This window comes from Podarcis gaigeae (assembly GCF_964106915.1).
Source record: "Podarcis gaigeae genome assembly, chromosome: 18".
Classification (NCBI taxonomy): domain Eukaryota; kingdom Metazoa; phylum Chordata; class Lepidosauria; order Squamata; family Lacertidae; genus Podarcis; species Podarcis gaigeae.
This window is the reverse complement of record NC_139696.1, coordinates 10,879,108-10,906,914: the sequence shown is the minus strand read 5'-3', so window position 1 is coordinate 10,906,914 and position 27,807 is coordinate 10,879,108. Positions and strand designations below refer to the sequence as shown.

Below are 27,807 nucleotides of genomic sequence, written 5' to 3'. Positions count from 1 at the left end.
GGTTACAATGAAGCCCCTCTTGAAGCAAGTAAGTACCACCTAAGTATTTTTAAGTAGAGTCTCTTACAACATAGTCAGGGATGAGACTCATGATATTAAAACCTTTGGTAATACATCACTGAACCGCATGTCAATATGTGCACCCTTTAATGGATAGGGTATAATAATTGTATAATGCTATAAATCTCTTGACCCTAGTACATATCCTTCTCCTCCTGTTCCAGCTACTTTGCCAATGCCAACACAAATGCCAACCCCAACCCCAACACAGGAACACTTCACCATCAATTGTACCATAACCAACCTCAGATACAAGCCAGAAATGGGAACTCCCAACTCAAAGGCCTTCAACGCTACAGAGAAAGTGCTCACCATGCTGGTAAGTCTGATCCCCATCTACTTGTGAGACTGGCATGGGATGTGTTGTGGGTGATCCTGATGATTTCACCAATTCAATGTTTCCTTCCTTCTTCAGTTTGGAAGAATTCTCCGCAACAGCAGCATTGGCCCGGCGTACCTAGGATGCGAAGTGACTCAGCTCAGGTAAGCCTTCCTCAAATGTGGAGACATATATCCTCTGGTCCTTTCTCACTCCGGCAACAGTGACTTCATCCCTCCTCTGTTGTCCACCTTTTTGGTCTGTCCTGAAATTCTTTCTCTCTCCTCCCAGACCGGTGAGCAATGGGGAGGAAACCGGAATGGATGCCGTCTGCACTTACCGCAACGACTCCACCGCGCCCGCCTTTGACCGGGTGAAGGTGTACCATGAGATTGTAAACCAGACCAGCGGCTTCACCAAGATGGATCCCTACAGAATGGAAAGATACAGCCTCTACGTCAACGGTAGCCAAGAGATTCTTAGTCACTTCATGTGCATAGATTAACTGTCTGTGGTTTGTGTAATGGAATAGAATAGACTGTCCTCTGAGCTCAGTTTCTTGTTGTGTCCATGATTTCCTGAGAGATGAGGCTCCTCAATCCCAAAATGAGGATGTCATGTTTCATAGGCAGAAGGAAATTTGGGAGTGGGGCATGGAGAGGGGGGAGCCTCCCCTGAGGAGGATTACACTCAGTGGAAGTCTGAATTGAACCTTTTTCAAGTGTCTACAACTGAAATACCACTGTCTTGGTCCAATCACAAACCAGCCTGTCTTCCTTTGTCCTAGGTTATCATGAGGTCCCAGCTGAATCAAGTAAGTTTACTTTTAAAAATCCTACATCTTAAAGCCCTTCATGGAAGGCAATAGTGTTGGCTGTTTGTCAATGGAAGAGCATCTGTGTGGACACATTTAAATTGATTGGTTGTTATTTTGGTCAGTCACACCATGCGATGAGCCGCTAGCCTCTGCCTGATCCATTTATTTCATTTCCTGTGGTAGCCCCTCCACCAGCCCTGACACCAACCCCAGCCCTGGCAGTTGAACCCTTCACCGTCAACTGGACCGTAACCAACCTCAGGTATAACCCAGAAATGGGGACGCCCAACTCAAAGGCCTTCAACGCTACTGAGAAAGCTCTCACCACGCTGGTAAGTCTGATTCCTGCCCATTGTGAAAATAGCTTGCCATGATCCTATTGGTTTGATGTACTCAATGCCTCCTTCATTTTTCAGCTGGGAAGAATTCTCCGCAACAGCAGCATTGGCCCGGCATACGTGGGATGCAAAGTGACTCAGCTCAGGTGAGCCATCCCCAAATACGGGAACCTTTTAGCTCTGATCATCCCTTGAACAGACACGAATGATCCTCTCACCCAACCGTTCCAACTGCTCATAATGCTACTCAACTTCTCTCTCTCTTTCCTCCTAGACCTGTGAGTGATGGGGATGAAACCGGGATTGACGCCGTCTGCACTTACCGCAACGACTCCACCACGCCCGCCTTTGACCGGGTGAAGGTGTACCACGAGATCGTCAACCAGACCACCGGTTTCACCAAGATGGTTCCCTACAGCATGGAAAGATACAGCCTCTATGTCAATGGTAACCAGGTGTTTCCTAATCATCTCGTGTGCATGCCTTATGTGGGGTTTGTGTCATAGTACAGAAATAGACTCTCCTCTGAGCTCAGTTTTTTTGTTGTGTCCATTATTTCCTGAGAGATGAGGCCTCTCACTCCAGAATTGAGAGCTCTCTAAACGGGGATTTCATGTTTCATAGGCAGAAGGAACTTTGGGAGTGGGGAATGGAGAGGGGGGAGCCTCCCCTGAGGAGGATTATGCTCAAGAGGAAGTCTGGATTGAACCCTTTTCAAGTGTCTACAACTGAAGCACCATAGTCTAGGTCCATTCATAAACAAGCATGTCTTTCTTTGTCCTAGGTTACAGAGAAGTTCCTGTTGCATCAAGTAAGTACCATATCATTATCCATAAATTGTGCTCATGGCAAACTCAAGGGAACAACTAAAATGAGGGTGTCAGCAATGGCCATGCCTCAGTGGAAGAGCATGAATTTTAACATGCTTTTGTTGATTGCTTTGCTGTGTGTCACAATCCCATCACACCATGTACTTCCTATGCTTCCACTTGCAGCCACTCTGCCAACGCCAACACAAACCCCAGCAACAGTCCCAACACTTGAACGCTTCACCCTCAACTGTACCGTAACCAACCTCAGATACAAGCCAGAAATGGGAACTCCCAACTCAAAGGCCTTCAACGCTACAGAGAAAGCGCTCACCATGCTGGTAAGTCTGATCCCCATCTACTTGTGAGACTGGCATGGGATGTGTCGTGGGTGATCCTGATGATTTCACCAATTCAATGTTTCCTTCCTTCTTCAGTTTGGAAGAATTCTTCGGAAGAGCAGCATTGGCCCGGCGTACGTGGGATGCGAAGTGACTCAGTTCAGGTAAGCCTTCCTCAAATGCGGAGACATATATCCTCTGGTCCTTTCTCACTCTGGCAAGAGTGACTTCCTCCCTCCTCTGTTTTCCATCTTTGTGGTCAGTCCTGCATCCCAAATTCTCTTTCTTTTCCCAGACCGGTGAGAGACGGGGATGAAACCGGAATGGACGCCGTCTGCACTTACCGCAACGACTCCACCGCGCCCGCCTTTGACCGAGTGAAGGTGTACCATGAGATTGTCAACCAGACCAGCGGTTTCACCAAGATGGTTCCCTACAGCATGGAAAGATACAGCCTCTACGTCAACGGTAACCAAGTGTTTCTTAAGGATTTAATGTACATCCCTTATCTCTCCGTGTGGTTTGTGTCGTAGTTACAGTGCAGGTGTCCTGAGGGTCCCGTCTCCTCATCAGGTCTAATGTTTTCAGAGAGACATGCTTTCAAATGGGGGATTTCAAACTCTATGAGTTGAAGGAAGGTGAATTGGCAGCAGAGATAGATTGTGGAAGAGGCCATCAACAACTGAGAAGGATGCCTCATTCCTGGTGCTGCCCCTATTACTGCACCACGTAGCCCATGTTGATGAAGCGTTCCCAATCCCCACAGAGCTGGTTTAGAGAGAGATAGATTGGAGACCCACCCACCCCGCTCTGAGCAGTACACCACGCAAGGGAATTCCGGATGCAACCAGTTACCGTATTTTCCGCTCTATAAGACGCACCAGACCACAAGATGCACCTAGTTTCTGGAGGAGGAAAACAAGAAAAAAATAATCTTGAATCTCAGAAGCCAGAACAGCAAGAGGGATCGCTGTGCAGTGAAAGCAGGAATCCCTCTTGCTGTTCTGGCTTCTGTGATAGATGAGCAGCCTGCATTCGCTCCATAACATGTACACACATTTCCCCTTACTTTTTAGGAGGGAAAAAGTGAGTCTTATAGAGCAAAAAATGCGGTATATTTTTGCCGGGAATCTCCATCTGAAACACCACTGTTTTGCCTCATTTATAAACCTGTGTTTCTTCTTTTTCCCCAGGGTATCATGAAGTCCCAGTTGAACCAAGTAAGTTTGCTTTAAGAGTTCCAACTTCTAAAAACTCTTCATGGCCCTTTCACCAAACTCAAGGAAAGGAGTTATAGGAAGGCAATAGTGTTGGCCAAACACATTTAAATTGATTGGTTGTTATTTTGGTCAGTCACACCATGCGATGAGCCACTAGCCTCTGCCTGATCCATTTATTTCATTTCCTGTGGTAGCCCCTCCACCAGCCCTGACACCAACCCCAGCCCTGGCAGTTGAACCCTTCACCGTCAACTGGACCGTAACCAACCTCAGGTATAACCCAGAAATGGGGACGCCCAACTCAAAGGCCTTCAACGCTACTGAGAAAGCTCTCACCACGCTGGTAAGTCAAATTCCTGCCCACTTGTGAGAATGGCTTGCCATGATCCTATCGGTTTGATGTACTCAATGCCTCCTTGATTTTTCAGCTGGGAAGAATTCTCCGCAACAGCAGCATTGGCCCAGCGTATGTGGGATGCAAAGTGACTCAGCTCAGGTCAGCCATCCTCAAACACGGGAACCCTTTAGCTCTGATCATCCCTTGAACAGACACGAATGATCCTGTCTCGCCCAACCGTTCCAACTGCTCATAATTCTACTCAACCTCTCTCTCTCTTTCCTCCCAGACCTGTGAGTGATGGGGATGAAACCGGAATGGACGCCGTCTGCACTTACCGCAACGACTCCACCACGCCCGCCTTTGACCGGGTGAAGGTGTACCACGAGATCGTCAACCAGACCAGCGGTTTCACCAAGATGGTTCCCTACAGCATGGAAAGATACAGCCTCTATGTCAATGGTAACCAGGTGTTTCCTAATCATCTCGTGTGCATGCCTTATGTGGGGTTTGTGTCCTAGTACAGAAATAGACTCTACTCTGAGCTCAGTTTTCTTGTTGTGTCTATGATTTCCTGAGAGATGAGACCTCTCACTTCAGAACTGAGAGCTCTCTAAACGGGGATTTCATGTTTCATAGGCAGAAGGAACTTTGGGAGTGGGGAATGGAGAGGGGGGAGCCTCCCCTGAGGAGGATTATGCTCAAGAGGAAGTCTGGATTGAACCCTTTTCAAGTGTCTACAACTGAAACACCATAGTCTAGGTCCATTCATAAACAAGCATGTCTTTCTTTGTCCTAGGTTACAGAGAAGTTCCTGTTGCATCAAGTAAGTACCATATCATTATCCATAAATTGTGCTCATGGCAAACTCAAGGGAACAACTAAAATGAGGGTGTCGGCAATGGCCATGCCTCAGTGGAAGAGCATGAATTTTAACATGCTTTTGTTGATTGCTTTGCTGTGTGTCACAATCCCATCACACCATGTACTTCCTATGCTTCCACTTGCAGCCACTCTGCCAACGCCAACACAAACCCCAACCCCAGTCCCAACACTTGAACGCTTCACCCTCAACTGTACCGTAACCAACCTCAGATACAAGCCAGAAATGGGAACTCCCAACTCAAAGGCCTTCAACGCTACAGAGAAAGCGCTCACCATGCTGGTAAGTCTGATCCCCATCTACTTGTGAGACTGGCATGGGATGTGTCGTGGGTGATCCTGATGATTTCACCAATTCAATGTTTCCTTCCTTCTTCAGTTTGGAAGAATTCTTCGGAAGAGCAGCATTGGCCCGGCGTACGTGGGATGCGAAGTGACTCAGTTCAGGTAAGCCTTCCTCAAATGCGGAGACATATATCCTCTGGTCCTTTCTCACTCTGGCAAGAGTGACTTCCTCCCTCCTCTGTTTTCCATCTTTGTGGTCAGTCCTGCATCCCAAATTCTCTTTCTTTTCCCAGACCGGTGAGAGACGGGGATGAAACCGGAATGGACGCCGTCTGCACTTACCGCAACGACTCCACCGCGCCCGCCTTTGACCGAGTGAAGGTGTACCATGAGATTGTCAACCAGACCAGCGGTTTCACCAAGATGGTTCCCTACAGCATGGAAAGATACAGCCTCTACATCAACGGTAACCAAGTGTTTCTTAAGGATTTAATGTACATCCCTTATCTCTCCGTGTGGTTTGTGTCGTAGTTACAGTGCAGGTGTCCTGAGGGTCCCGTCTCCTCATCAGGTCTAATGTTTTCAGAGAGACATGCTTTCAAATGGGGGATTTCAAACTCTATGAGTTGAAGGAAGGTGAATTGGCAGCAGAGATAGATTGTGGAAGAGGCCATCAACAACTGAGAAGGATGCCTCATTCCTGGTGCTGCCCCTATTACTGCACCACGTAGCCCATGTTGAAGAAGCGTTCCCAATCCCCACAGAGCTGGTTGAGAGGGAGATAGATTGGAGACCCACCCACCCCGCTCTGAGCAGTACACCACGCAAGGGAATTCCGGATGCAACCAGTTACCGTATTTTCCGCTCTATAAGACGCACCAGACCACAAGATGCACCTAGTTTCTGGAGGAGGAAAACAAGAAAAAAATAATCTTGAATCTCAGAAGCCAGAACAGCAAGAGGGATCGCTGTGCAGTGAAAGCAGGAATCCCTCTTGCTGTTCTGGCTTCTGTGATAGATGAGCAGCCTGCATTCGCTCCATAACATGTACACACATTTCCCCTTACTTTTTAGGAGGGAAAAAGTGAGTCTTATAGAGCAAAAAATGCGGTATATTTTTGCCGGGAATCTCCATCTGAAGCACCACTGTTTTGCCTCATTTATAAACCTGTGTTTCTTCTTTTCCCCCAGGGTATCATGAAGTCCCAGTTGAACCAAGTAAGTTTGCTTTAAAAGTTCCAACTTCTAAAAACTCTTCATGGCCCTTTCACCAAACTCAAGGAAAGGAGTTATAGGAAGGCAATAGTGTTGGCCAAACACATTTAAATTGATTGGTTGTTATATTGGTCAGTCACACCATGCGATGAGCCACTAGCCTCTGCCTGATCCATTTATTTCATTTCCTGTGGTAGCCCCTCCACCAGCCCTGACACCAACCCCAGCCCTGGCAGTTGAACCCTTCACCGTCAACTGGACCGTAACCAACCTCAGGTATAACCCAGAAATGGGGACGCCCAACTCAAAGGCCTTCAACGCTACAGAGAAAGCTCTCACCACACTGGTAAGTCCAATTCCTCCCCACTTTGAGAATAGCTTGCCATGATCCTATCGGTTTGATGTACTCAATGCCTCCTTCATTTTTCAGCTGGGAAGAATTCTCCGCAACAGCAGCATTGGCCCAGCGTATGTGGGATGCAAAGTGACTCAGCTCAGGTCAGCCATCCTCAAACACGGGAACCCTTTAGCTCTGATCATCCCTTGAACAGACACGAATGATCCTGTCTCGCCCAACCGTTCCAACTGCTCATAATTCTACTCAACCTCTCTCTCTCTTTCCTCCCAGACCTGTGAGTGATGGGGATGAAACCGGAATGGACGCCGTCTGCACTTACCGCAACGACTCCACCACGCCCGCCTTTGACCGGGTGAAGGTGTACCACGAGATCGTCAACCAGACCAGCGGTTTCACCAAGATGGTTCCCTACAGCATGGAAAGATACAGCCTCTATGTCAATGGTAACCAGGTGTTTCCTAATCATCTCGTGTGCATGCCTTATGTGGGGTTTGTGTCATAGTACAGAAATAGACTCTCCTCTGAGCTCAGTTTTTTTGTTGTGTCCATTATTTCCTGAGAGATGAGGCCTCTCACTCCAGAATTGAGAGCTCTCTAAACGGGGATTTCATGTTTCATAGGCAGAAGGAACTTTGGGAGTGGGGAATGGAGAGGGGGGAGCCTCCCCTAAGGAGGATTATGCTCAAGAGGAAGTCTGGATTGAACCCTTTTCAAGTGTCTACAACTGAAGCACCATAGTCTTGGTCCAATCATAAACCAGCATGTCTTTCTTTGTCCTAGGTTACAGAGAAGTTCCTGTTGCATCAAGTAAGTACCATATCATTATCCATAAATTGTGCTCATGGCAAACTCAAGGGAACAACTAAAATGAGGGTGTCGGCAATGGCCATGCCTCAGTGGAAGAGCATGAATTTTAACATGCTTTTGTTGATTGCTTTGCTGTGTGTCACAATCCCATCACACCATGTACTTCCTATGCTTCCACTTGCAGCCACTCTGCCAACGCCAACACAAACCCCAGCCCCAGTCCCAACACTTGAACGCTTCACCCTCAACTGTACCGTAACCAACCTCAGATACAAGCCAGAAATGGGAACTCCCAACTCAAAGGCCTTCAACGCTACAGAGAAAGCGCTCACCATGCTGGTAAGTCTGATCCCCATCTACTTGTGAGACTGGCATGGGATGTGTCGTGGGTGATCCTGATGATTTCACCAATTCAATGTTTCCTTCCTTCTTCAGTTTGGAAGAATTCTTCGGAAGAGCAGCATTGGCCCGGCATACCTGGGATGCGAAGTGACTCAGTTCAGGTAAGCCTTCCTCAAATGCGGAGACATATATCCTCTGGTCCTTTCTCACTCTGGCAAGAGTGACTTCCTCCCTCCTCTGTTTTCCATCTTTGTGGTCAGTCCTGCATCCCAAATTCTCTTTCTTTTCCCAGACCGGTGAGAGACGGGGATGAAACCGGAATGGACGCCGTCTGCACTTACCGCAACGACTCCACCGCGCCCGCCTTTGACCGAGTGAAGGTGTACCATGAGATTGTCAACCAGACCAGCGGTTTCACCAAGATGGTTCCCTACAGCATGGAAAGATACAGCCTCTACATCAACGGTACCCTAGTGTTGGTTTTTAAAGAAGATTTAGTAGTAAGGGGTGGGGGGGGGTGTTTGCATTATTCTAATGCTTCTGAATGGTTGTTGTGGCTCTACACTTTGGAGTAAGGGGTGGCAAGTTAGGAAGTTTGGGAAACTTTGTGCATCAGGTTGTTCCTTCACATTCAGGGAGGAATAACCAGGTGCAGAAAAGAGAACTGGGGAGTCACCTGGCTTGACAGCATGTGAAAAAAGTCTAGGTGTCTTAGTAAACAACAAGCTTAACATGTATCAACAGGGTGAGACCGCAGTATGCTCTGCCATAATGGGAATCCTTTTTCACACAACATTTATTGTGCTTTCCTTATATATATGGAGGGGTTTGGTGCCTGCATATTGCAATCAGGGATCGTCGTAATAATTCTTTCTTCCCCTTGCCTTTCATGATAGATAGATAGATAGATAGATAGATAGATAGATAGATAGATAGATAGATAGATAAATTTATTACGGTCGGAGACCAGCTTATAAAACACACTTGGGGGTACAATCCCAGAAGGAAAACGAAACATTTAAAACAATGTACAACAGTAAATTTAAAATTTATAAATGCGATAAGGGGACGCGGGTGGCGCTGTGGGTAAAAGCTCAGCGCCTAGGACTTGCCGATCGCATGGTCGCCGGTTCGAATCCCCGCGGCGGGGTGCGCTCCCGCTGCTCGGTCCCAGCGCCTGCCAACCTAGCAGTTCGAAAGCACTCCCGGGTGCAAGTAGATAAATAGGGACCGCTTACCAGCGGGAAGGTAAACAGCGTTCTGTGTGCTGCGCTGGCTCGCCAGATGCAGCTTCGTCACGCTGGCCACGTGACCCGGAAGTGTCTGTGGACAGCGCTGGCTCCCGGCCTATAGATTGAGATGAGCGCACAACCCTAGAGTCTGGCAAGACTGGCCCGTACGGGCAGAGATACCTTTACCTTTACCTTATAACAGTAAATTTAAAATTTATAAATGTGATAAGCGTATAGACACTTAAAGTTTTAACTTGGTCACCGCAGAGAGATGACCCAGAATCACCCATGGAACCGAGTTTGGGGATTTTCTTAACGAACTAGTTTGGGTCGGGGGATGCTCTGCGCCTACAGATCTGTACACAGAATCTGGCCACCATCCAGGTTGTCTTATGATCTTTGCCTAACAGGAAAAGGTCAATTTTTTGCTTTTCCGGGAGGTCAGCGAGCCTCGCCAGCAGGGGATCAATGGTCTCACTCCGTGCCTCTTCCTAAAAGGGACATCTAAAGAACAAGTGCTCGGGGCTTCCTAGCTCCCCCAATGAACAGGCGCAAAGTCTCTGAGCATATGGGACTTTTTTAAAGGATCCTTCCAGGACCGGCGAGGGCAGAGCTGAGCTTCTGGCGCGTGTAAAAGCCCTTCTTGCATTTTTGGATGCGAGAAAGAAGGGATATGCTGCTGACTTTCATGCTAATTGCTCTTATCTTTCCTTTTTGCATAGGCTACAATGAGCAACCTCTCAAACCAAGTAAGTCCCACAATCAAATCCTAACTTTGTTCAGAACGTGGGGAGAGGGGAAGGGGAGCCAGAGCGTGCTGGGTCTCTTGCAGAGCTTTAATGAAAGAGCATTGATTTATATCTGTTTTCCTTTCCAGCTGTTTTACCCTTGGTGACCAAAGCACCAACCCCAACCCCAGCCCTGGCAGTTGAACGGTTCACCATGAACTGCACTGTAACCAACCTCAGATACAAGCCAGAGATGGGAACTCCCAATTCGAAGGCGTTCAACTCCACAGAGAAAGCACTTACCACTCTGGTAAGACTGGTTCCAGTTGGTGTCGATTGTTTGGGATGCTATGGTGCTGTTCACTGGTAGTTTGACCTCCAATAGTAGGCTAGGACCTTTTAGACATAAGCTTCGGTCCATAAACTGGCTATTAAATAGGTTGTAACTGTTGGGATGTGACTTGATGCTAGGAGAGGATAAATTTATTAGATATTATCTTTCCTTCCTCCTGTTTGTGAGTTCAGCAGCTTGAAAGGGAAGCTTAGATCAGCTAATTTTAGCCTTAATCCAGGATACTTTACGGCAGACTGGATTCTCCTGGTATTTCCCCTTAAAATAACAATCACACAATCTTGTAAAAGGTACAAGTAACATTTACTCACTCAGAATATTGGATTCAAAATAACAATACTCAACGGATCCTTTCTTTTTCAGTTTGGAAGAGTCCTCCACAGTAGCAGTATCGGCCCGGCATATATGGGATGCAAAGTGTCAACTCTGAGGTCAGCCTTCCCCTTACTTGTAGACATTTCAGCTTTGATCATCTCTTCCCCAGACAGCAGCAGCTTCATTCCTCTCGGACCCACCCCTTGGGCCAGTTCCAAAGGCTCCTGCTCAAATCCTTTCTCTTGCCTTCCAGACCGGTGCAAAACGGGGACGAAACTGGGATGGATGCCGTCTGCTCTTACCAGAACAGCTCTGCTGCCCCGGCATTCGACCGAGTGAATGTGTATCACGAAATCGTTAACCGGACAAGTGGCTTCACCAAGTTGGAGCCCTACGACTTGGAGAGATACAGTCTCTACATTAACGGTAGCGAAGCAATTTGGGGGCATTTGCTCATTATGCTATAGATTGCCTCAGGTGCCATGCTTTTGAGTGGCCTTCCCATTGGGGTGTCAAGGGGCTCAGGTCATTCCCAGGTCAGAGAGGAAGACATGAGCCTATCGCCCATTTAGTTTATTAATTAAGGGAAGGAAACAATACCGTATTTTTCACCCTATAGGATGGACCATAGGACGCACCGGACCATAGGAGGGGAGAACAGGGGGAAAAAAATTGTCCCTCTCTCTGCTCAGCGCCCCTACAGCGAAGCGGCCGGAGAAACGGAGCCCCTTCCATTTCTCCTCCCGCTTTACTGAAGGGGCGCTGTGCAGAGAGGGAAAACTGTGCAGCGGCTCTCCAGGCTTCAGGCGGCTATCCGCAAGCCTTCCAAGCACAGCCTTCCTGCTGCGCTCCGAAGGCTTGCGGATAGCTGCCTGAAGCCCCCGGAGCGCAGCCTTTGAAGCCTCCGCAGAGCAGCGGGGTAAAGGCACCCCACTGCCCTGCGGAGGCTTTGCGCAGCCATCCCCAAGCTAGCGCTCCGTCTCGCTGTTCTGGCTTTGGGCTTAGCCGCGCAGCCTGCATTCGCTCTATAGGACGCACACACATTTCCCCTTAATTTTTGGAGGGAAAAAAGTGTCCTATAGAGCAAAAAATACAGTACAAGGAGGCACCAATCCCAATATGGAGAGCTGCAGGGCAGAGGGGAGGGAGAATCTTGACTATTTTCCTGCCGGTTTTGCCTTAGAGAAAAATGCTTCAATGTCTTCTTTTTCTCTCCACAAACTATCACCTCTTCTCTTCCCCCCCACCCCAGGATATCATGAAGTCCCTCTGGAACCATGTAAGTAGAACTACGAAAGGCTGTAGAATCCTCACAAGAGGCATATGGGTGTCTTGATAATGGCTCTAATGGGAATGAAGTGCAAACCTGTAAGTTCTGCACTGAAATGAGAGCCAAGCTGAATTTTCTCCCTCTTGCCTAAGACTGCCTCCGTCTCCACTTTATTCCAGCAACAACTCAGACCCCTCCAGCTCGGGCAATTGAGCACTTCACCGTCAATTACACTGTCACCAACCTCAAATACAAGTCGGAGATGGGAATTCCACATTCGAAGGTCTTCAATGCCACGGAAAAAGCTCTCACCACGGTGGTAAGAGTCCGGTTCTGATCCAGTTGTTGATAATTGCTTGTGGTCCTTTTGGGTTGGCGTAGTTAGTGTATCTGCTGGAATGTTGCTCCTCAAAGGTGCCTAGGAGCTCTGGGTTCTGTTTGTGTCAGAGACCAGCCTTGTGCTGGACCCCTGCCCAGTTGGGCTTTCCTCTCTGTCTTTTAAACTTTTATTCACATGGTTTCATCATCATAGTTTTCATTCAACATTACAATCAAAAACTTTAAAATTAAAGCATTGACTTCCCTTCTGCCTTTCCATGCCTTCCTTCTAACATCTTTTACTGCTGCATATTATAATCACGCGGGTGGCGCTAGGACTTGCCGATCAGAAGGTCGGCAGTTCGAATCCCTGCTGGTGAGCTCCCGTTGCTCAGTCCCTGCCCCTGCCAACCTAGCAGTTCGAAAGCACGTCAAAGTGCAAGTAGATAAATAGGTACCGCATTGGTGGGAAGGGAAACGGTGTTTCCTTGCGCTGCTCTGGTTCGCCAGAAGCGGCTTAGTCATGCTGGCTACATGACCCAGAAGCTGTACGCCGGCTCCCTCGGCCAATAAAGCGAGATGAGCGCCGCAACCCCAGAGTCGGCCACGACTGGACCTAATGGTCAGGGGTCCCTTTACCTTTACCTTATTATAATCACTCTGTCTTTTCTCTTTTCACATTTTATTTCCACATATTTTGCACTGCTGAATTTATTCTAAACCTGCTATTGTTTTGACCCATTTACAGAAGTTCTTCATATAGTCTACAAACATTTTCCAATCCTCTTTAAATGATTTTTCCTACTGCTCTCCAATTCCGCTGGTTAGATTCACCAGCTCTATGTATTCCATCATATTTGCCATTCCTCCCTCGTTGGGACTGCCCCCTCCCTCCACTTTTGAGCACATAAAATCCAAGCTGCAGTTGTTGCATAGAGAAATAAATTCTTATAGTTCTTAGAAACATCTGACTTCAATTATTCCTAAGAGAAATGGCTCTGGTCTTTTTGGGAACAAACTTTTAAACATTCCCCTCCCCATCTCATTATAAATTGTCTCCCCAAAGTCCCAGCTGGGCTCTTCCCATCACAGAACGCCTATTTTCCGGAGGGTATCCCACCTACAACCCCATGTTGCAGGGTTTTTTGTAGTCTAAATGAACTGCATTAGAAATAAATACCACTGTCTAACCTCCCATGTTTTTTTTAGGGGGGGGGGGAGTTTCTCCTGTCTACAAGGTATTTTTGGTAACAACGATATTAACAAATTTAAACAAAGTTTACCAATGGTATTTTTTCTCTTTCAGCTTGGCAAAGTCATCTCCAGTGGCAGAGGCGTCGGCCCAAACTATCAGGGATGTCAAGTGACAGCTCTGAGGTCAGCCTTCCCCAACACAACCCTGCCTTCCCACTCTCTAAGGCTCCTCAAACTGTGTCTGTGTACCTCTGGCCTCTGTTCTGCCCTCCTCATTATTCTGCGTGTTCTTGGAGAGAGCTTGTTGCAGCCAGAAAGGACTCCCTGGTTCTTCTGCAGCCTCTTGACTCCCCTCCTCTGCTTCAGCCAGGAGTCTGAACTGCTCCCTGTCACAGACTCCTCCTGCTCACCAAACCCTGTTGCCCCTTCAGTATCCAACACCACCTCCTAATCTTCCCCCTCCTCAGTGAGATCTGAGCCTTCCTCCTCTGGAGGTTCTGTTGAGGGTTCCCCGGCTGGCTCCTCCCACCACTCCTCATTATCCAGGCAGTCCCTGGCACGTGCTTACGTTGTCCAGACAATAGGAATTGCATCTTCTCCATCACCTCTGGTCCACTCTGAGTGTTTCTCTTTTCATTCTTCCTTTCCTTCCAGGACGTTGAGAGATGGGGAAGAAACAGCAATGGATGCGGTCTGCGCGTATAGGGCTCCATCCCCCTCCTCCCCCTTTGACCGAGTAATGGTGTACCACGAAATTGTGAACAAGACCAATGGCTTCACCAAGATGGGGCCCTACAATCTGAGCTCAAACAGCCTCTATGTGAACGGTAACCAGGTTTTCGATTCATCCGATATTTTCTATCTGCCTGCTGTGTCTCAGAACGTTTAGGATATAAGCCAGTAGGGTTGCTAACCTCCAGTTTCAGGGCCTGATCTGCCCCACCAAGTCTGACAAATTAAGAAAATAGGTAAAGAAAGACCCCATCCATCCATCCATCCATCCATCCATCCATCCATCTCCTCCTCATTTTATTATTTGTACCCAGCCACTCTGGGTGGCTTCCAGCATATACAGAGGAACATAATAAAACATTAAACATAAAAAACTTCCTGATACAAGGCTACCTTCAGATGTCTTCTAAAGGTTGTATGGTTACTTATGTCCTTGATATCTGATGGGAGGGTGTTTCACAGGAGGGTGCCACCACCAAGAAGACCCTGTGCCTGGTTCTCTGTAGCTTCACTCCTCCCAGTGCGGGAACCACCAGAAGACCCTCAGATCTGGACTTCTGTGTCCAGGTTGAACAATGGGGGTGGAGACTCTCCTTCAGAGGCCGAGGCTGTTTAGGGCTTTAAAGGCCAGCACCAACACTTTGAATTGTGCTCAGAAACGTTCTGGGAGCCAATGAGGGTCTTTCAGGACCGGTGTTATATGGTCACAGCGACTGCTCCCAATCACTAGTCTGCCAGCTGCATCCTGGATTAATTATAGTTTCCGAGTCACCTTCGGAGGTAGCCCCACGGAGAACACATTGCATTATCCCAAGTGGGAGATAACCAGAGCATGTCCCACTCTGGTGAAATGGTGCACAGACGGTCTCAACCATCGTACCAGATGGAGTTGGTAGACATCTAGTTGCAAGTGGACCAGAAATGCAAAAACATTAGCCACTCCTGATATAAAGAGACCCAGCCCTATCCTAGGACAAAAGTGGGCGAACGTCCATGCTAGAAAGTGGAAGCAACTGAACCCAATTCTACCTTTAAACAAGTGTTCCTTTTCTTTCTAGGTTACAATGAAGCATCTCTTCCTACAAGTAAGGGCATAATAATTGCAATGCTTAATTTTTATTCGTTGTGGGCAGGCTAATCCAAAATTGTGGTGCATCAGTGATTCTCAAAGTGGGGAGTTCTGCCCCCAGGGGAGAATGGGATTGCTTAGGGGGTTGCTAAGAGGCAAGGAAGGGGGCAGCACAGGGGTGCAGGAAGTGTAAAGTTCACTGAATGAAAGTGAGTAGTTTTATTTGAATTCTGAATGAAAGGGCAATCAGTTGTTCCTGTTCTATTGTGTCATGATCTTCCTCATGAGAACCGCTCTATTGAACAATGCTTTTCCTTTTTTGCAAATATTATTTTTTACTACGTTTCCAAAATTTCTCAAATTATCTTCAGGTTAGATAATTACATAGCAGCTTTGTTTCATGGATTGATTTCCCACCCTGACCTCCACAGTGTTTTTATTCAAACCCATTGCATCATTGTGGACTTAATTAATTCATCTTGTGTTGAACAATGCTGTAAAAAATAATAATAATATAGAGCAGAGTAGGGGCACTGGGGATGAGTTTTTGGAACTGCCAGGAGGCTGCCCTGAAAAAGCATGGCAACCACTATGCAGAATTAGATAAATTAACAGGAAAGATTTGAAACCTGCAAGACCAGAGATTCTTAGAAGACTGGAGTAAATAGATGAACTATTTGAAAAGTAATTGTAATGAACAGATTACGCTTGTAGGACTGCAAGAGGTTTTGTAATGTGGATTATGTGAAATATTACAAGAAAGACTATGAAAAGAATTATTAGTTAAGGACAATTAAATGTAATATAGAAATTTAGAAATGCAGAATAAGTGATAAGGAACGGAAAATCATCAGAAGTGTTGACGGAAGTCTAAAATATTGTATAAGATAAGAAGATATGTTGTATGACTGTTGGAACTGATGTGTTAAAAAAATCTATAAAATGAGTTAGATGTTGGGCTGGAAAAAAGAAAAAAAGGGGAAAAAAGAAAAAGCATGGCAACCTCTGACCTATCAGTTAGATGGATAGCCAATTTCAGCGCTGAGAAGCCAGATCAGAAATAATTAAAAACTGGGAGAGAGCAGGAAACAAAGCCTGGAATTGAAGCCATGTGTGTATAGAGTGCGAATCATCTCAGTGTGACTAATCAAGTGACTCAGGTCATAGGAGACATTTCTGGGGGGGCCTGGCTGCCAAGGCACGCACAAAACTATCACTGCGAGTGCCCAGCCAGGTGACCCAACACGGTGTGTGCATGACAACACACGGCACGCCAAGGCCCAACAGGGCCATTCATCATGTGTGTGATGCTCATGAGGTCATGCGCATGCGCAGGGCACCCACAATGCGGGCAGACCCCGCACCACCCCTGCACTTTGCATTATGTCCCATAGCCATATAAGCAAAAGGGGGTCTGATTTAAGTTTTTTAAAGGGAGGGCAGCAGTTCCAGGACCCAATGAACCAGACCCAGGGGGCTCAGACCCCTTGGATGACCCCCTTCTGGTGGGAGGGTCTGGAGAAGAGAAGGCCAGCGCACTGTTCGGAGATGTCTGAGGCAGTAAGACAGGATAGTGAGGATGTGACTACCTCCTGTTGAACTCCAAACCTCATCGTCTTCAGCCAGCATGGCCAACGGTCAGGGATGATGGGAGTGGTAGTCCCGCAACATCTGGAGGATCAAGTCTGGATAGGCTTGCATAAACAAAAAATGTTTTTGGCTGGAGTCAGAAAGAGTACAGGAAAGGCGTCCGCCTGTTGTCAAGAGGCAGGGAGTTCCAAAGGGTAGTTTCTGCTACACTCAAAGATGAATTTCTTCCAAGTGTAGATTGGGTATTATGTGCTGGTAATGCAGACTGGTGAGGTTGGGGGGCATACATGGGGCAAGGCTGTGATCTCACAGATTATCTCCCTTACAGCTGCCTCGCCCACCACTCCCCGGCCCCTAACGGCAGCAGTGGATCACTTTACGGTGAACTACACCGTGACGAACCTCATCTACAAGCCGGAGATGGGCACTCCCCAGTCGAAGGTGTTCAACGCGACGGAGAAGGCCCTGTCAGCACTGGTAAGCCCCCCCCCCCCGCCCCAAGAGCACACCTTCTGCTTTTTAAGGGCAGGAATAGATAAATGACAGCACCTTCCTTTCTGCCTAGATGGGTCGAGCAGTGCGGACAAGCAGTGTTGGATCTGCGCTCATGGGATGCAACGTTTCGGAGTTCAGGTATGGATGCAGGATGGGAGCTTTTTTATTATTATTTTAAAGGTGGCCTTTGAAATTTTATCAAGTAAGAGATGCAAAATAACAAATACATCACAAAGCTTGATTGTGAATGCAGTCCTTGTATTAAAAACCTCAATACGCATCTTAATCTCTGGCAGGGCAAGCGGCTCACATGGAGCTTTCCATGGTGCTGAAACGTCTGACCTGCCTTGTCCTCTTGGAGGTGCCACTCCAGCAAAGTCCCTGCTCCTTGCCAGCACCACTGGTCCTTTCCTGGGACATCTAATTTAGGGCCAAAAGTGTTGAACTGGAAGGAGGAGGAAGAGGTCCCACTTAGGAAGAGTTTTAAAGTTTTTAACCTTTCCATTTCCAGATCCATAGATGACGGGAAGAACACTGGCGTGGACAGTTTCTGCAGCTACCAGAAAGACTTGATGGCATCCCCTTTTGACCGGATGCAGATGTATCGGGAGATTGCCAACAAGACAAAGGACTTCACCAAGATGGGGCCCTACGACCTGGACCCGGACAGCCTCCTCGTGAATGGTGAGGAGCGGAAGCTTGCTGTTATGGTTGAAGCATGTGGAGGTGTTCTTGTGGAAATCAAACCACAGGACAACTCTTGTTTCTCAGCTGAAGCTTCTCTCTATTCCAAATGCCCGGGGCAGAGATCTCTGCTCTCCTGAGAGCCAGAGAGTCCTCTGAGCATGACACAGAGGGCAGAATATTTCTGCAATGATTGATATGCCATAAGTGCAGAGACTTACTTCCTCAAATATAAATGCAATATTACAAAGCAATATGTCAACATGTTCCAGAATAGTTGCTTACTCTGGCAGTGTATGGTTACATGTGTTAGATTAGAACATTGTTCTCCATCCTGATTTCTTTAGCCTGGGTGGGACATTCCCCCAACAATGCGCTCTCTGCCACCTTCTAACAAGTCTTCCCTTCTTCAACAGGTTATCATGAACCATCTCGTCAACCCAGTAAGTGTGCTATTCACAGAACTGCGACACCTCAGCCACATCCCAGCCGAACATAGAAAAATGCCTTAGCATCAGCTTCCCAGCGTTTCAGACTCAAGGGCCTTATCCAGACCTGCCCTGGAGATGCTGGAGATTGAACCCTTTGCTTTCCTTTAAAATAAAGCAAAATTTCAGCCCTTGTGGCCAGTGGCGAAGCGTGGGTTGCCAGTGCCCAGGGCATTCAAGCATCACCTGGAGTACTGTGTCCAGTTCTGGGCACCACAGTTCAAGAAGGACACTGACAAACTGGAACGTGTCCAGAGGAGGGCAACCAAAATGGTCAAAGGCCTGGAAGCGATGCCTTATGAGGAACGGCTAAGGGAGCTGGGCATGTTTAGCCTGGAGAAGAGGAGGTTAAGGGGTGATATGATAGCCATGTTCAAATATATAAAAGGATGTCACATAGAGGAGGGAGAAAGGTTGTTTTCTGCTGCTCCAGAGAAGCGGACACGGAGCAATGGTTCCAAACTACAAGAAAGAAGATTCCACCTAAACATTAGGAAGAACTTCCTGACAGTAAGAGCTGTTTGACAGTGGAATTTGCTGCCAAGGAGTGTGGTGGAGTCTCCTTCTTTGGAGGTCTTTAAGCAGAGGCTTGACAACCATATGTCAGGAGTGCTCTGATGGTGTTTCCTGCTTGGCAGAGGGTTGGACTCAATGGCCCTTGTGGTCTCTTCCAACTCTAGGATTCTATTCTATGATCACCCAAGAGATCTCAGCCACAGACGTAAGAAAAGTATGGAGAGGTCATTTCCTGATTTACATGGAGAAACCGTTTTCAGTGAAGCCCAATGACAGAAGTGTGCAGCTGTATTGAGGCAGCACCAGGTGTTGAAATTCTGCGCCCCTAACAATTTTGTGCCCGGGGCAACCCCCTCCGGGGGGCCCCCATGCTACGCCACTGCATAGGGTCTGTCAGTTGTTGGTATAACATCTTCGCTTCTGCTTTGCCACGTATCTCGGCCTCGGGGCAGCCACCCCTGTGACCCTCCCTCACACCACGCCACTGCTCGTGACCTTACCTGCTGCCTTGCGGGACATCTGGGGGGCCCTGCACAAATGCAGAGTGGAGTCCCTAAGGCTGTTGGATGGTGCCTTGTCAGCCTGCTTCCAGCAACTCCTTCAGTCAAGCGAGTGCCAAACGTCGTGCTCTGCTTTCTTTGGAATTTACGGGACCGCCTCTCCTGGTCTGCCCCACAGAGGACCTTGAACAATCATAGTTTAGAGGTCCCGGGCCCTAAGGAAGTCAGATTATCCTCCACCAGGGCCAGGGCCTTCTCAGTGATGGCTCCGACCAGGGCCCTGCAGGATTTAACCTCCTTCCGCAGGGCCTGTAAGACAGAGCTATTCCACCTGGCCTTTAATTTGAATTTAGCCTGATCTTTTATTCCCCTTCTTTCCCTCCCCCTCCCCTTTTTATGAAGATTACCCGCCAGCTAGCCCTGGTGATCATCTAATGTTTATTGGATGGATTTCCCCCCTAAATTGATTTTTGAATTCTGAATTTATTCACGTTTTATACTGTATTTTATGCTGTTTTTTGTAGCGTCAATTAAGTGTTTTAAATTTGTTGTTAGCCACCCTGAGTCATTTTTTGAACCGGGAAGGGCGGGGTATAAATAAAAATTTATTATTATTATTATTATTATTATTATTATTATTATTATTATTATTAGACCCCCTCAGCGAGACCTCCAGACACACGTCTCAGGCTTATGGCATTTCAGGGATGGTGATGATCATGATGGTGCAAAATGAAAAAACTGTTTCAGCTCAGCTCTTGGAGACAGCAATATTCTTGAGGAGACAGACATCTACGTCAATAATGGCTTCTTTTTCTCCGTTATGCAGGCCCTGTCCCAACTCTTCCCCGCCCTCCAGCCAGTGAACGCTTCACGACCAACTTCACCCTGACCAACCTCAGATACAAGGCGGAGATGGGAGATCCGAGTTCGAAAGCTTTCACTTCCACAGAGAGAGTTGTGACCACTTTGGTGAGTCTCAGTTTCTCTGTAATTCATGGGCACAGGATATTCGTAGGTCTGGATGAGAAATTTGGTCTTTGCAAAGTCCTGTATGGTCTGGCATGTTGTGCAAATGAGGAGCAAATACCTCTGTTCTTTCGCCACTTCCGTGGGAAGAAGGCCCATTGAATTCAACAGGACTTCTGAGCAGATAGTCATAGAATCATAAAACTGTAGAGCTGGAAGGGACCCTTAGAGTCATCTAGTCCACCCCCCCTGCAATGCACTAATGTTCAGGTGTCCCATATGGGGACTGAACATGCAACATCATGCTCTAACCAGCTGAGCTATCATGCGCTGGTCACAATCCACCTGCTTTCGCCCTTCCCAAAATTTCCAATGTGAGTGTTTTCATTTTTTGCAGGGGAGGGGAATCAATTAGTGCATAAATGAGACGGAATACGTATGCGCTGACAGATTATGCCTCATATTCCTACCAGCAACAAGAGTATTAATTATTATTGGTAATTAACAATGGGTTGGCTCCATCTAAGTTCTAAGAGTAGACTCCTTGAAATTAATAGGCCCAAGCTAGTCAATAGATATTAGCTTCGGTGGGGCTACCTTGAATAGGGGCAACATTGAGCACTGCCCAATATCATCTGTTAATTATTATGGAATATATAATTATTATTAAGCATTCTTAATATCATTTTAAGCTGCCCGTTCAAGTATTAGTACAGTGGTACCTCAGGTTAAGTACTTAATTAGTTCCAGAAGTCCGTTCTTAACCTGAAGCGTTCTTAACCTGAAGCGGACTTTCCCATTGAAATAATGGAAAGTGGATTGATCCGTTCCAGACGGTGAAAAACACCCCCTAAAACAGCATTTTAACATTTTACTGTCTGATGAGACCATAGATCCATAAAATGAAGGTGCTAATCAATGTACTGTACTATAAAATAAATAAGACAGTATTTTAGATTTTAAAAATTAACATTTTTTTCCCTTGCGTGCACTGATGATAATCAGTTTGGATGGGGGACTTTTATCCATTTCTGTAGTCACACAGTCAACCAGTAGCTGAACCCTAAACCCCACATGACCCCCAAAACAGTGGCAGAAGGCAGAGTCCCCCAGAAGTTCCCCAAAAGAAGGAGCAAAGCAGAGGCAAAGGCACAGGGCAGATACACATAATCAAATCCCAAAATCCCTTGCAGAATCCCAAAATTTTCCACTCCCTCCCCACCACAGGGTAGGTGGGCTTACCTGGCCAGGTGCCCCCCATCTTGCTACAGCTGGGGGTGGGGCAAGGTTGGTCAAGGGCTTTTTGGCCCAGGCTCACCTTTGTTTCTTAACAGCTTCACTCCTCTTGGTCTTCTCTAGGTAAGTGTTCCTTAGCTAACTTTGGGGCTGGGATGCGACCTGCTGGGCATCCTGCGGATGTCGGGGCTTGGCTCAGGGCTCTTGTGGAGCCTCCGTAGGCCCCACGGATGTCGGGGCTTGGCAGTGGCAAGGCCTCCGAGAGCTCAGAAAACTCAGTTCCCGATTAAAATTGTTATTAACCCAAAAACCATAACTTGAAGCATTCGTAACCTGAGGTAAAGGTAAAGGGACCCCTGACCATTAGGTCCAGTCGTGACCAACTCTGGGGTTGCGGCACTCATCTCGCTTTACTGGCCAAGGGAGCCGGCGTACAGCTTCCGGGTCATGTGGCCAGCAGGACTAAGCTGCTTCTGGCGAACCAGAGCAGCGCACGGAAACGCCGTTTACCTTCCCGCCGAAGTGGTACCTATTTATCTACTTGCACTTTGACGTGCTTTCAAACTGCTAGGTTGGCAGGAGCAGGGACTGAGCAACGGGAGCTCACCCCGTCGCAGGGATTCGAACCGCCAACCTTCTGATTGGCAAGTCCTAGGCTCTGTGGTGTAACCCACAGCGCCACCTGCATCCCTGAGGTACCGCTGTACTATTACCATTAATCTACTCATAATAATCATCAATCTATTATTGTTACTGTTAATTTATTATCTCTCAACAACAATAATAGCAACATTTAAAAATACACACCTGTGCTTCCTCCAATGAACTCGAGGTCACACCCCCCCCTAATCACCCCTCACAACAACCTTGTGAAGTAGGCCAGGCCCTAAGGTCACTGGCCCAACATAATGTACAATCATACCTCATGTTAAGTCTGCTTCAGGTTATGTTCTTTCAGGTTACGTCCCGAGGCGACCCGGAAGTACTGGAAAGGGTTACTTCCGGGTTTCGCCGCTTACGCATGTGCAGAAGCGCAAAATGACATCATGCGCAGAAGCGGCGAATTGCAACCTGCACCACTGTGCGTTGCGTTCTTTTCATATTGTGAACGGGCCTCCAGAACGGATCCCGTTCGCAACCAGAGGTACCACTGTACAGTTAGTTTAGTCATAGAATCATAGATTCATAGAATCATAGAGTTGGAAGGGACCCCCAGGGGTCATCCAGTCCAACCCCCTGCAATGCAGGAACCTCAGCTCAAGCATCCTTGACAGACGGCCATCCAATCTCTGCTTAAAAACCTGCAAGGAAGGAGAGTCCACCACCTCCTGAGTAAAGAGTAGGTTCTACTCTATTCAACGGGACTTATTCCCCATTAAGCGTCTGGTGCAGTCTTTCCTAAACCTGGGCCAAAGGGCCAGGCTAGATGCCAGACAACCCGGAGTCAGGATTTAATAATTCCTTATCCAGAGTGTGAGTCGGGCTAATATGAGATTCTTTTCTGCCTTTAGCTGGGCCAAATGTTGAGGAAAAGCAGCGTTGGAGACGCCTATTCCGGATGCAACGTTACGGCTCTACGGTAAGATGTCTCGACATTCCGGAACCTTCCATGTGGCCATTATCGAAATGAACCCGAATGTTGCCGTAAACCAGTATTTCCATTCCAATGAATTTCAACGCCAGTGTCCTGCAACCTTTAGTCGAGGGTCATAGAATTGTTGAGTTGGTTTAGCAAAGCAAAGAGTAATTCTGTTGGTTTTTTGGAAAACATGTTATAGGGTTGTAATTGTTGTTGTTTTTCAGAAATGTTTATTAAATTTTTCGCAATATAGTAAAAAGTACATCTAGAATAGATGAAATCATAAAAAAGAGAGAAACAGCAAATAAAAGAGGAAGACAAAGGAAGAAAGGAAATGGAGGAGAAAGGCAATAGAAATGATAATAAAACACACACACATATATGTTAATAAAAGGAAGGGCAGGGATTGAAATATACACAATGGAAAATGATGAGATGAAGACTTAAAAAATAATAATGTTAAAATGATAAATTGTTTTAAATAATAAAGAGACAAGTAGATTAAAATATGTTTTATAATGCAGCAAGATAGGAAGAACAAGGACAAACGTGAAGGAAGGGTGGGAAAGCAATACAAAAGATAAACGGGAGGGAAATAATAATTGTAGAGTTGGAAGAGTCATCTAGCCCAGCCGCCTGTGATGCAGGAAAAGAAATTCCTGTTCAGTCAGAGTAAAGGGTGGTGCACCAAAATGAAATAAAGGAAAAGGAAAAAGAATATAAAGCAATCAACAGTAGGATTTGAGAACCACAGGCCTGGCCCTCTAGATCTTTTGCTATCTGGCCCTTGGCAACTCTCCCCAGGCCACACCCCTCTCCCCAGGCCACACCCCCTCTCCCCAGGCCACACCCCTCACTTCACTCCCCAGCTGACTGGTTTCCACCAGGCTAGAGATATGCCCTGGGCTGCTGATCTTGCCCTTTACTTGCCTGCTGAGGATTCTGTGACTTTGCGTAGTGGGTAGCCAGTGGTACAACAATTGCCCTGCCCATTTCTGCCCCTGGCATGCGGCCCCTGCCGGAAAAGTGTCCCGGGCCGGAAAAGTGTCAACCCCTGCCTGCTTAGGGACTGACCATCGCGCCTTCGATCTTGCAGGTCTTCGGATGGTGGGACGGCAACTGCGGTGGACATAGTCTGCAGCTACCAGCGAGATGCAACGGCGCCACAATTCGACCGAGTGAAGGTGTACCGGGAGCTGATAAATATGACCAATGGCTGCACCAAGATGGGGCCCTACACTCTAGACAAGGACAGCCTCTACGTCAATGGTGCATTTTTAATAATAATAATAATAATAATAATAATAATAATAATAGTAATAGTAGTAGTAGTAATAATAATAATAATAATATTTATAGCCTGCCACTCTGGGAGGCTTTCAGCAGATATAAAAACACAATGAAGCATCAAACATTAAAAACTCCACAGGGCTGCCTTCAGATGTCTTCTAAAAGTTCTATAGTTTTTTTTATTTCCTTGACATCTGATGGGAGGGTGTTCCACAGGGAGGGCGCCACCACCAAGAAGGCCTTCTGCCTGGTTCCACATAACCTCACTTCTCACAATGAAGGAACCGCCAGAAGGCCCTCGGAGCTGGACCTCAGTGTCCGGGCTGAACGATGGGGGTGGAGACGCTCCTTCAGGTATACTGGAATGAGGCCATTTAGGGCTTTCAAGGTCAGCACCAACACTTTGAATTGTGCTCAGAAACGTACTGGGAGCCAGTGTAGGTCTTTCAGGACCAGTGTTATATGGTCTCTGCGGCTGCTCTCAATCACCAGTCTAGCTGCCGCATTCTGGATTAGTTGTAGTTTCCGGGTCACCTTCAAAGGTAGCCCCACGGAGAGCGCATTGCAGTAGTCTAAGCAGGAGATAACCAGAGCATGGACCACCCTAGCAAGACAGGGCGCAGGCAGGGAGGGTCTCAGATGGAGCCTTGGACACAGAATTGACCTGCGCCTCCATGGACAGCTGTGAGTCCAAAATGACCCCCAGGCTGCACACCTGGTCCTTTAGGGTCACAGTCACCCCATAGAGGACCAGGGAGTCCCCCACATCTGCCGAACCTCTTGTTATCTCTCCAGAACAGTACTTCTGTCTTGTCAGGATTCAACCTCAATCCATTAGCTACCAACCACCTCCAGGCAGGTGACTCCAGGTGAGGAGTCTTCTGGGCCAGCAGAGAGAGAACACCTGGCTTCACACACAACAAACTTCCCCAGTCAGCAGGCTTCAAGACGGACCCTGAATACATCTTTGGGGGTTTTTTTTAGATAGCATGGCTCTAGTCCTCATGAAGGGGCAGGAGTAGCAATTTTATTTGTTTAGCTCTAAGCCCTAAGCATAACAAAAGGCCATCCCAGCTGAGCCACCCATTTGGCAGCCTAGGCAAATGAACCCCCGGGAGTCCATAATTTCCCTCATCCGACAGCAGGAAAGCGTGCAAACTCACTTGATGCAAGATCCCCCCCCCCCATATATTCTATATTCTATAGACTATATAGATGGATATATTTCACGGGGACCTTTGAATAGAGGAGGCTGGGTAATGCATTGAAGAATGTCCCCTGTAACTGTTTTTTGGGAACACGCAGAGGGTGATTTCTTACTGCACCATCCAGATATAAAGGATATTAATATTAAGTATTAATTTTGTGGGGGAAATGCACAATTCTACATGGAGGCACGAGCTCATCTGCAGTTAGTGACAAAGCAGCCTCAGCTTGGAAGCCTTTATTTTTTATTTTTTTCACACAGGGCGATCTTGTTTCTTGAGCAGAAAACTTAATTTCTTTACTGTCTGTTCTTTCCTTTCCAGGTTACAGCGACCTGCGTAGCATTCCGTGTAAGTTTTCCAAAGTTTCACCATGCAAACAGAAAACTCTCCGATTGAAACGACTTCCGTCTTGAAATTCACATTGCTTCTCCTCCTTCCAGATCTCCCCGCCGTGACCCCTGACAAGATGCCAACTTTGCGGAATTTCACAGTCAACTATACCTTGTCCAGCCTCCCCTACATGAATGACATGGGGACCCCTGGTTCTCGCAAGTTCAACGCCACAGAGAAAGCCCTGAACTTCTACGTACGTTTCATGTCCCCCACTTGTGTGCGCCACCTGCAGCACAATTAGCCCAGTCCTGGAGACTTCCTGGTTAGACTACTGCCCTGCATTAGATGTGGGGCTTGCCCTTGAAGACTGCCTCCAGTGCTAGAAACTCCGATGTATAAGCTAGATGCCAAATGGTTCCTTAAACCAAGGTTGTAGTTGCCAAAACGGAATGTCTAGTTGCCATTTTGGGGCAAGATGGCTCTAAAGTCCAATTGATGGGCTGACTGTGATTGATTCTCAGCTAAACATCTGGCTAGTTCACCTTGGGCTAGTTTTAAAACTGGGCACAAAAAAGCACTTTGGTCCCAGAATTTCATTTTGAGTTATCTATTTTTAGCCTATTGTTATTTTAATTTCTTGAAAGTCTTAAATTATGGCTGTTCCTTTTTTCTTATGTATATTTTTATTGCTTTACCCTTTTTTTGTAATCAGCTTTGAGGCCGTTGTTTTGCTTTTGTGCAATCAAGCAGTGCAAAATTTTATAAAATAAATAAGCATATGAGGCTGGGTTGCTAAAAGGGGCTCTTGCCACTGGACCCCACTGTTAGTTGTGGGTCCTTCGAAAATGCCTCCCTGGGCCAATTCTTGATGCCTGTTCCCTCTTGAGAAACCTTTAATATCCCCCTTCTATCTCTTGTGTGCATTTATTTATTTTGCAAAAATCTATACACCGCTTGATCATAGGAAACCTCAAAGCACTTTACTAAAAGAATACAAGAGTAATAGTAAAAACAATTACAGTGGTACCTCGGGTTAAGTACTTAATTCGTTCGGAGGTCCGTTCTTAACCTGAAACTGTTCTTAACCTGAAGCACCACTTTAGCTAATGGGGCCTCCCGCTGCCGCCGTGCAATTTCTGTTCTCATCCTGAAGCAAAGTTCTTAACCCGAGGTACTATTTCTGGGTTAGCGGAGTCTGTAACCTGAAGCGTATGTAACCCGAGGTACCACTGTAAAATATTCAGAAAATTAATAACAAACAAAACCAGCAGCAACCTAAAAACTCATCAGCATTCTAAATTTCTGAGTCTAATAAAAAAAATGTCTTTAGCAAGTGCGGGGAAGAGTACAGGGATGGTGCCTGCCCAATGTCAAGCGGCAGGGAGTTCCAAAGTTTAGCTTCCACCATGTGCTGAAAGAATAATTTCTTACAAATGCAGAATCTGCTTCTTCCTTAGCAATCGCTCATTAGGTGGCACCGTTAACAGTGCCCCCTCCGCAGATCATTCTGCCTTTCAGTTAAAGCTTTCAAAGCGACTGATCTGCAGGTGACGGACCTCTGCCAATATTTTCCTTTCCT

General features: G+C 47.0%; 2 protein-coding genes across 2 annotated transcripts in view; one reads left to right on the top strand and one right to left on the bottom strand.

Moving 5' to 3' along the window:
• The window catches only part of LOC310835821 (uncharacterized protein), a 192,433-nt gene that overhangs the window by 146,778 nt on the left and 17,848 nt on the right, over nt 1–27,807 (bottom strand). The gene's annotated exons all lie outside the window — the stretch shown is intronic.
• The window catches only part of LOC310835466 (mucin-16-like), a gene marked incomplete at its 5' end in the record, with an annotated part of 49,986 nt that overhangs the window by 9,433 nt on the left and 12,746 nt on the right, over nt 1–27,807 (top strand). Inside the window, 45 exons of the mRNA XM_083720095.1 lie at nt 225–379; nt 476–543; nt 671–843; nt 1,167–1,193; nt 1,380–1,528; nt 1,613–1,680; nt 1,809–1,981; nt 2,319–2,345; nt 2,530–2,684; nt 2,781–2,848; nt 2,980–3,152; nt 3,878–3,904; nt 4,099–4,247; nt 4,333–4,400; nt 4,531–4,703; nt 5,041–5,067; nt 5,252–5,406; nt 5,503–5,570; nt 5,702–5,874; nt 6,600–6,626; nt 6,821–6,969; nt 7,054–7,121; nt 7,252–7,424; nt 7,762–7,788; nt 7,973–8,127; nt 8,224–8,291; nt 8,423–8,595; nt 10,085–10,111; nt 10,240–10,400; nt 10,806–10,873; nt 11,011–11,183; nt 12,010–12,036; nt 12,207–12,346; nt 13,652–13,722; nt 14,194–14,366; nt 15,330–15,356; nt 17,259–17,407; nt 17,496–17,563; nt 17,937–18,109; nt 18,526–18,552; nt 20,443–20,585; nt 23,330–23,397; nt 24,494–24,666; nt 26,217–26,243; nt 26,336–26,481. Of these exons, the coding sequence (XP_083576221.1) occupies nt 225–379; nt 476–543; nt 671–843; nt 1,167–1,193; nt 1,380–1,528; nt 1,613–1,680; nt 1,809–1,981; nt 2,319–2,345; nt 2,530–2,684; nt 2,781–2,848; nt 2,980–3,152; nt 3,878–3,904; nt 4,099–4,247; nt 4,333–4,400; nt 4,531–4,703; nt 5,041–5,067; nt 5,252–5,406; nt 5,503–5,570; nt 5,702–5,874; nt 6,600–6,626; nt 6,821–6,969; nt 7,054–7,121; nt 7,252–7,424; nt 7,762–7,788; nt 7,973–8,127; nt 8,224–8,291; nt 8,423–8,595; nt 10,085–10,111; nt 10,240–10,400; nt 10,806–10,873; nt 11,011–11,183; nt 12,010–12,036; nt 12,207–12,346; nt 13,652–13,722; nt 14,194–14,366; nt 15,330–15,356; nt 17,259–17,407; nt 17,496–17,563; nt 17,937–18,109; nt 18,526–18,552; nt 20,443–20,585; nt 23,330–23,397; nt 24,494–24,666; nt 26,217–26,243; nt 26,336–26,481 (4,757 nt within the window). The remainder of the gene's footprint in view (nt 1–224; nt 380–475; nt 544–670; nt 844–1,166; nt 1,194–1,379; nt 1,529–1,612; nt 1,681–1,808; nt 1,982–2,318; nt 2,346–2,529; nt 2,685–2,780; nt 2,849–2,979; nt 3,153–3,877; nt 3,905–4,098; nt 4,248–4,332; nt 4,401–4,530; nt 4,704–5,040; nt 5,068–5,251; nt 5,407–5,502; nt 5,571–5,701; nt 5,875–6,599; nt 6,627–6,820; nt 6,970–7,053; nt 7,122–7,251; nt 7,425–7,761; nt 7,789–7,972; nt 8,128–8,223; nt 8,292–8,422; nt 8,596–10,084; nt 10,112–10,239; nt 10,401–10,805; nt 10,874–11,010; nt 11,184–12,009; nt 12,037–12,206; nt 12,347–13,651; nt 13,723–14,193; nt 14,367–15,329; nt 15,357–17,258; nt 17,408–17,495; nt 17,564–17,936; nt 18,110–18,525; nt 18,553–20,442; nt 20,586–23,329; nt 23,398–24,493; nt 24,667–26,216; nt 26,244–26,335; nt 26,482–27,807) is intronic.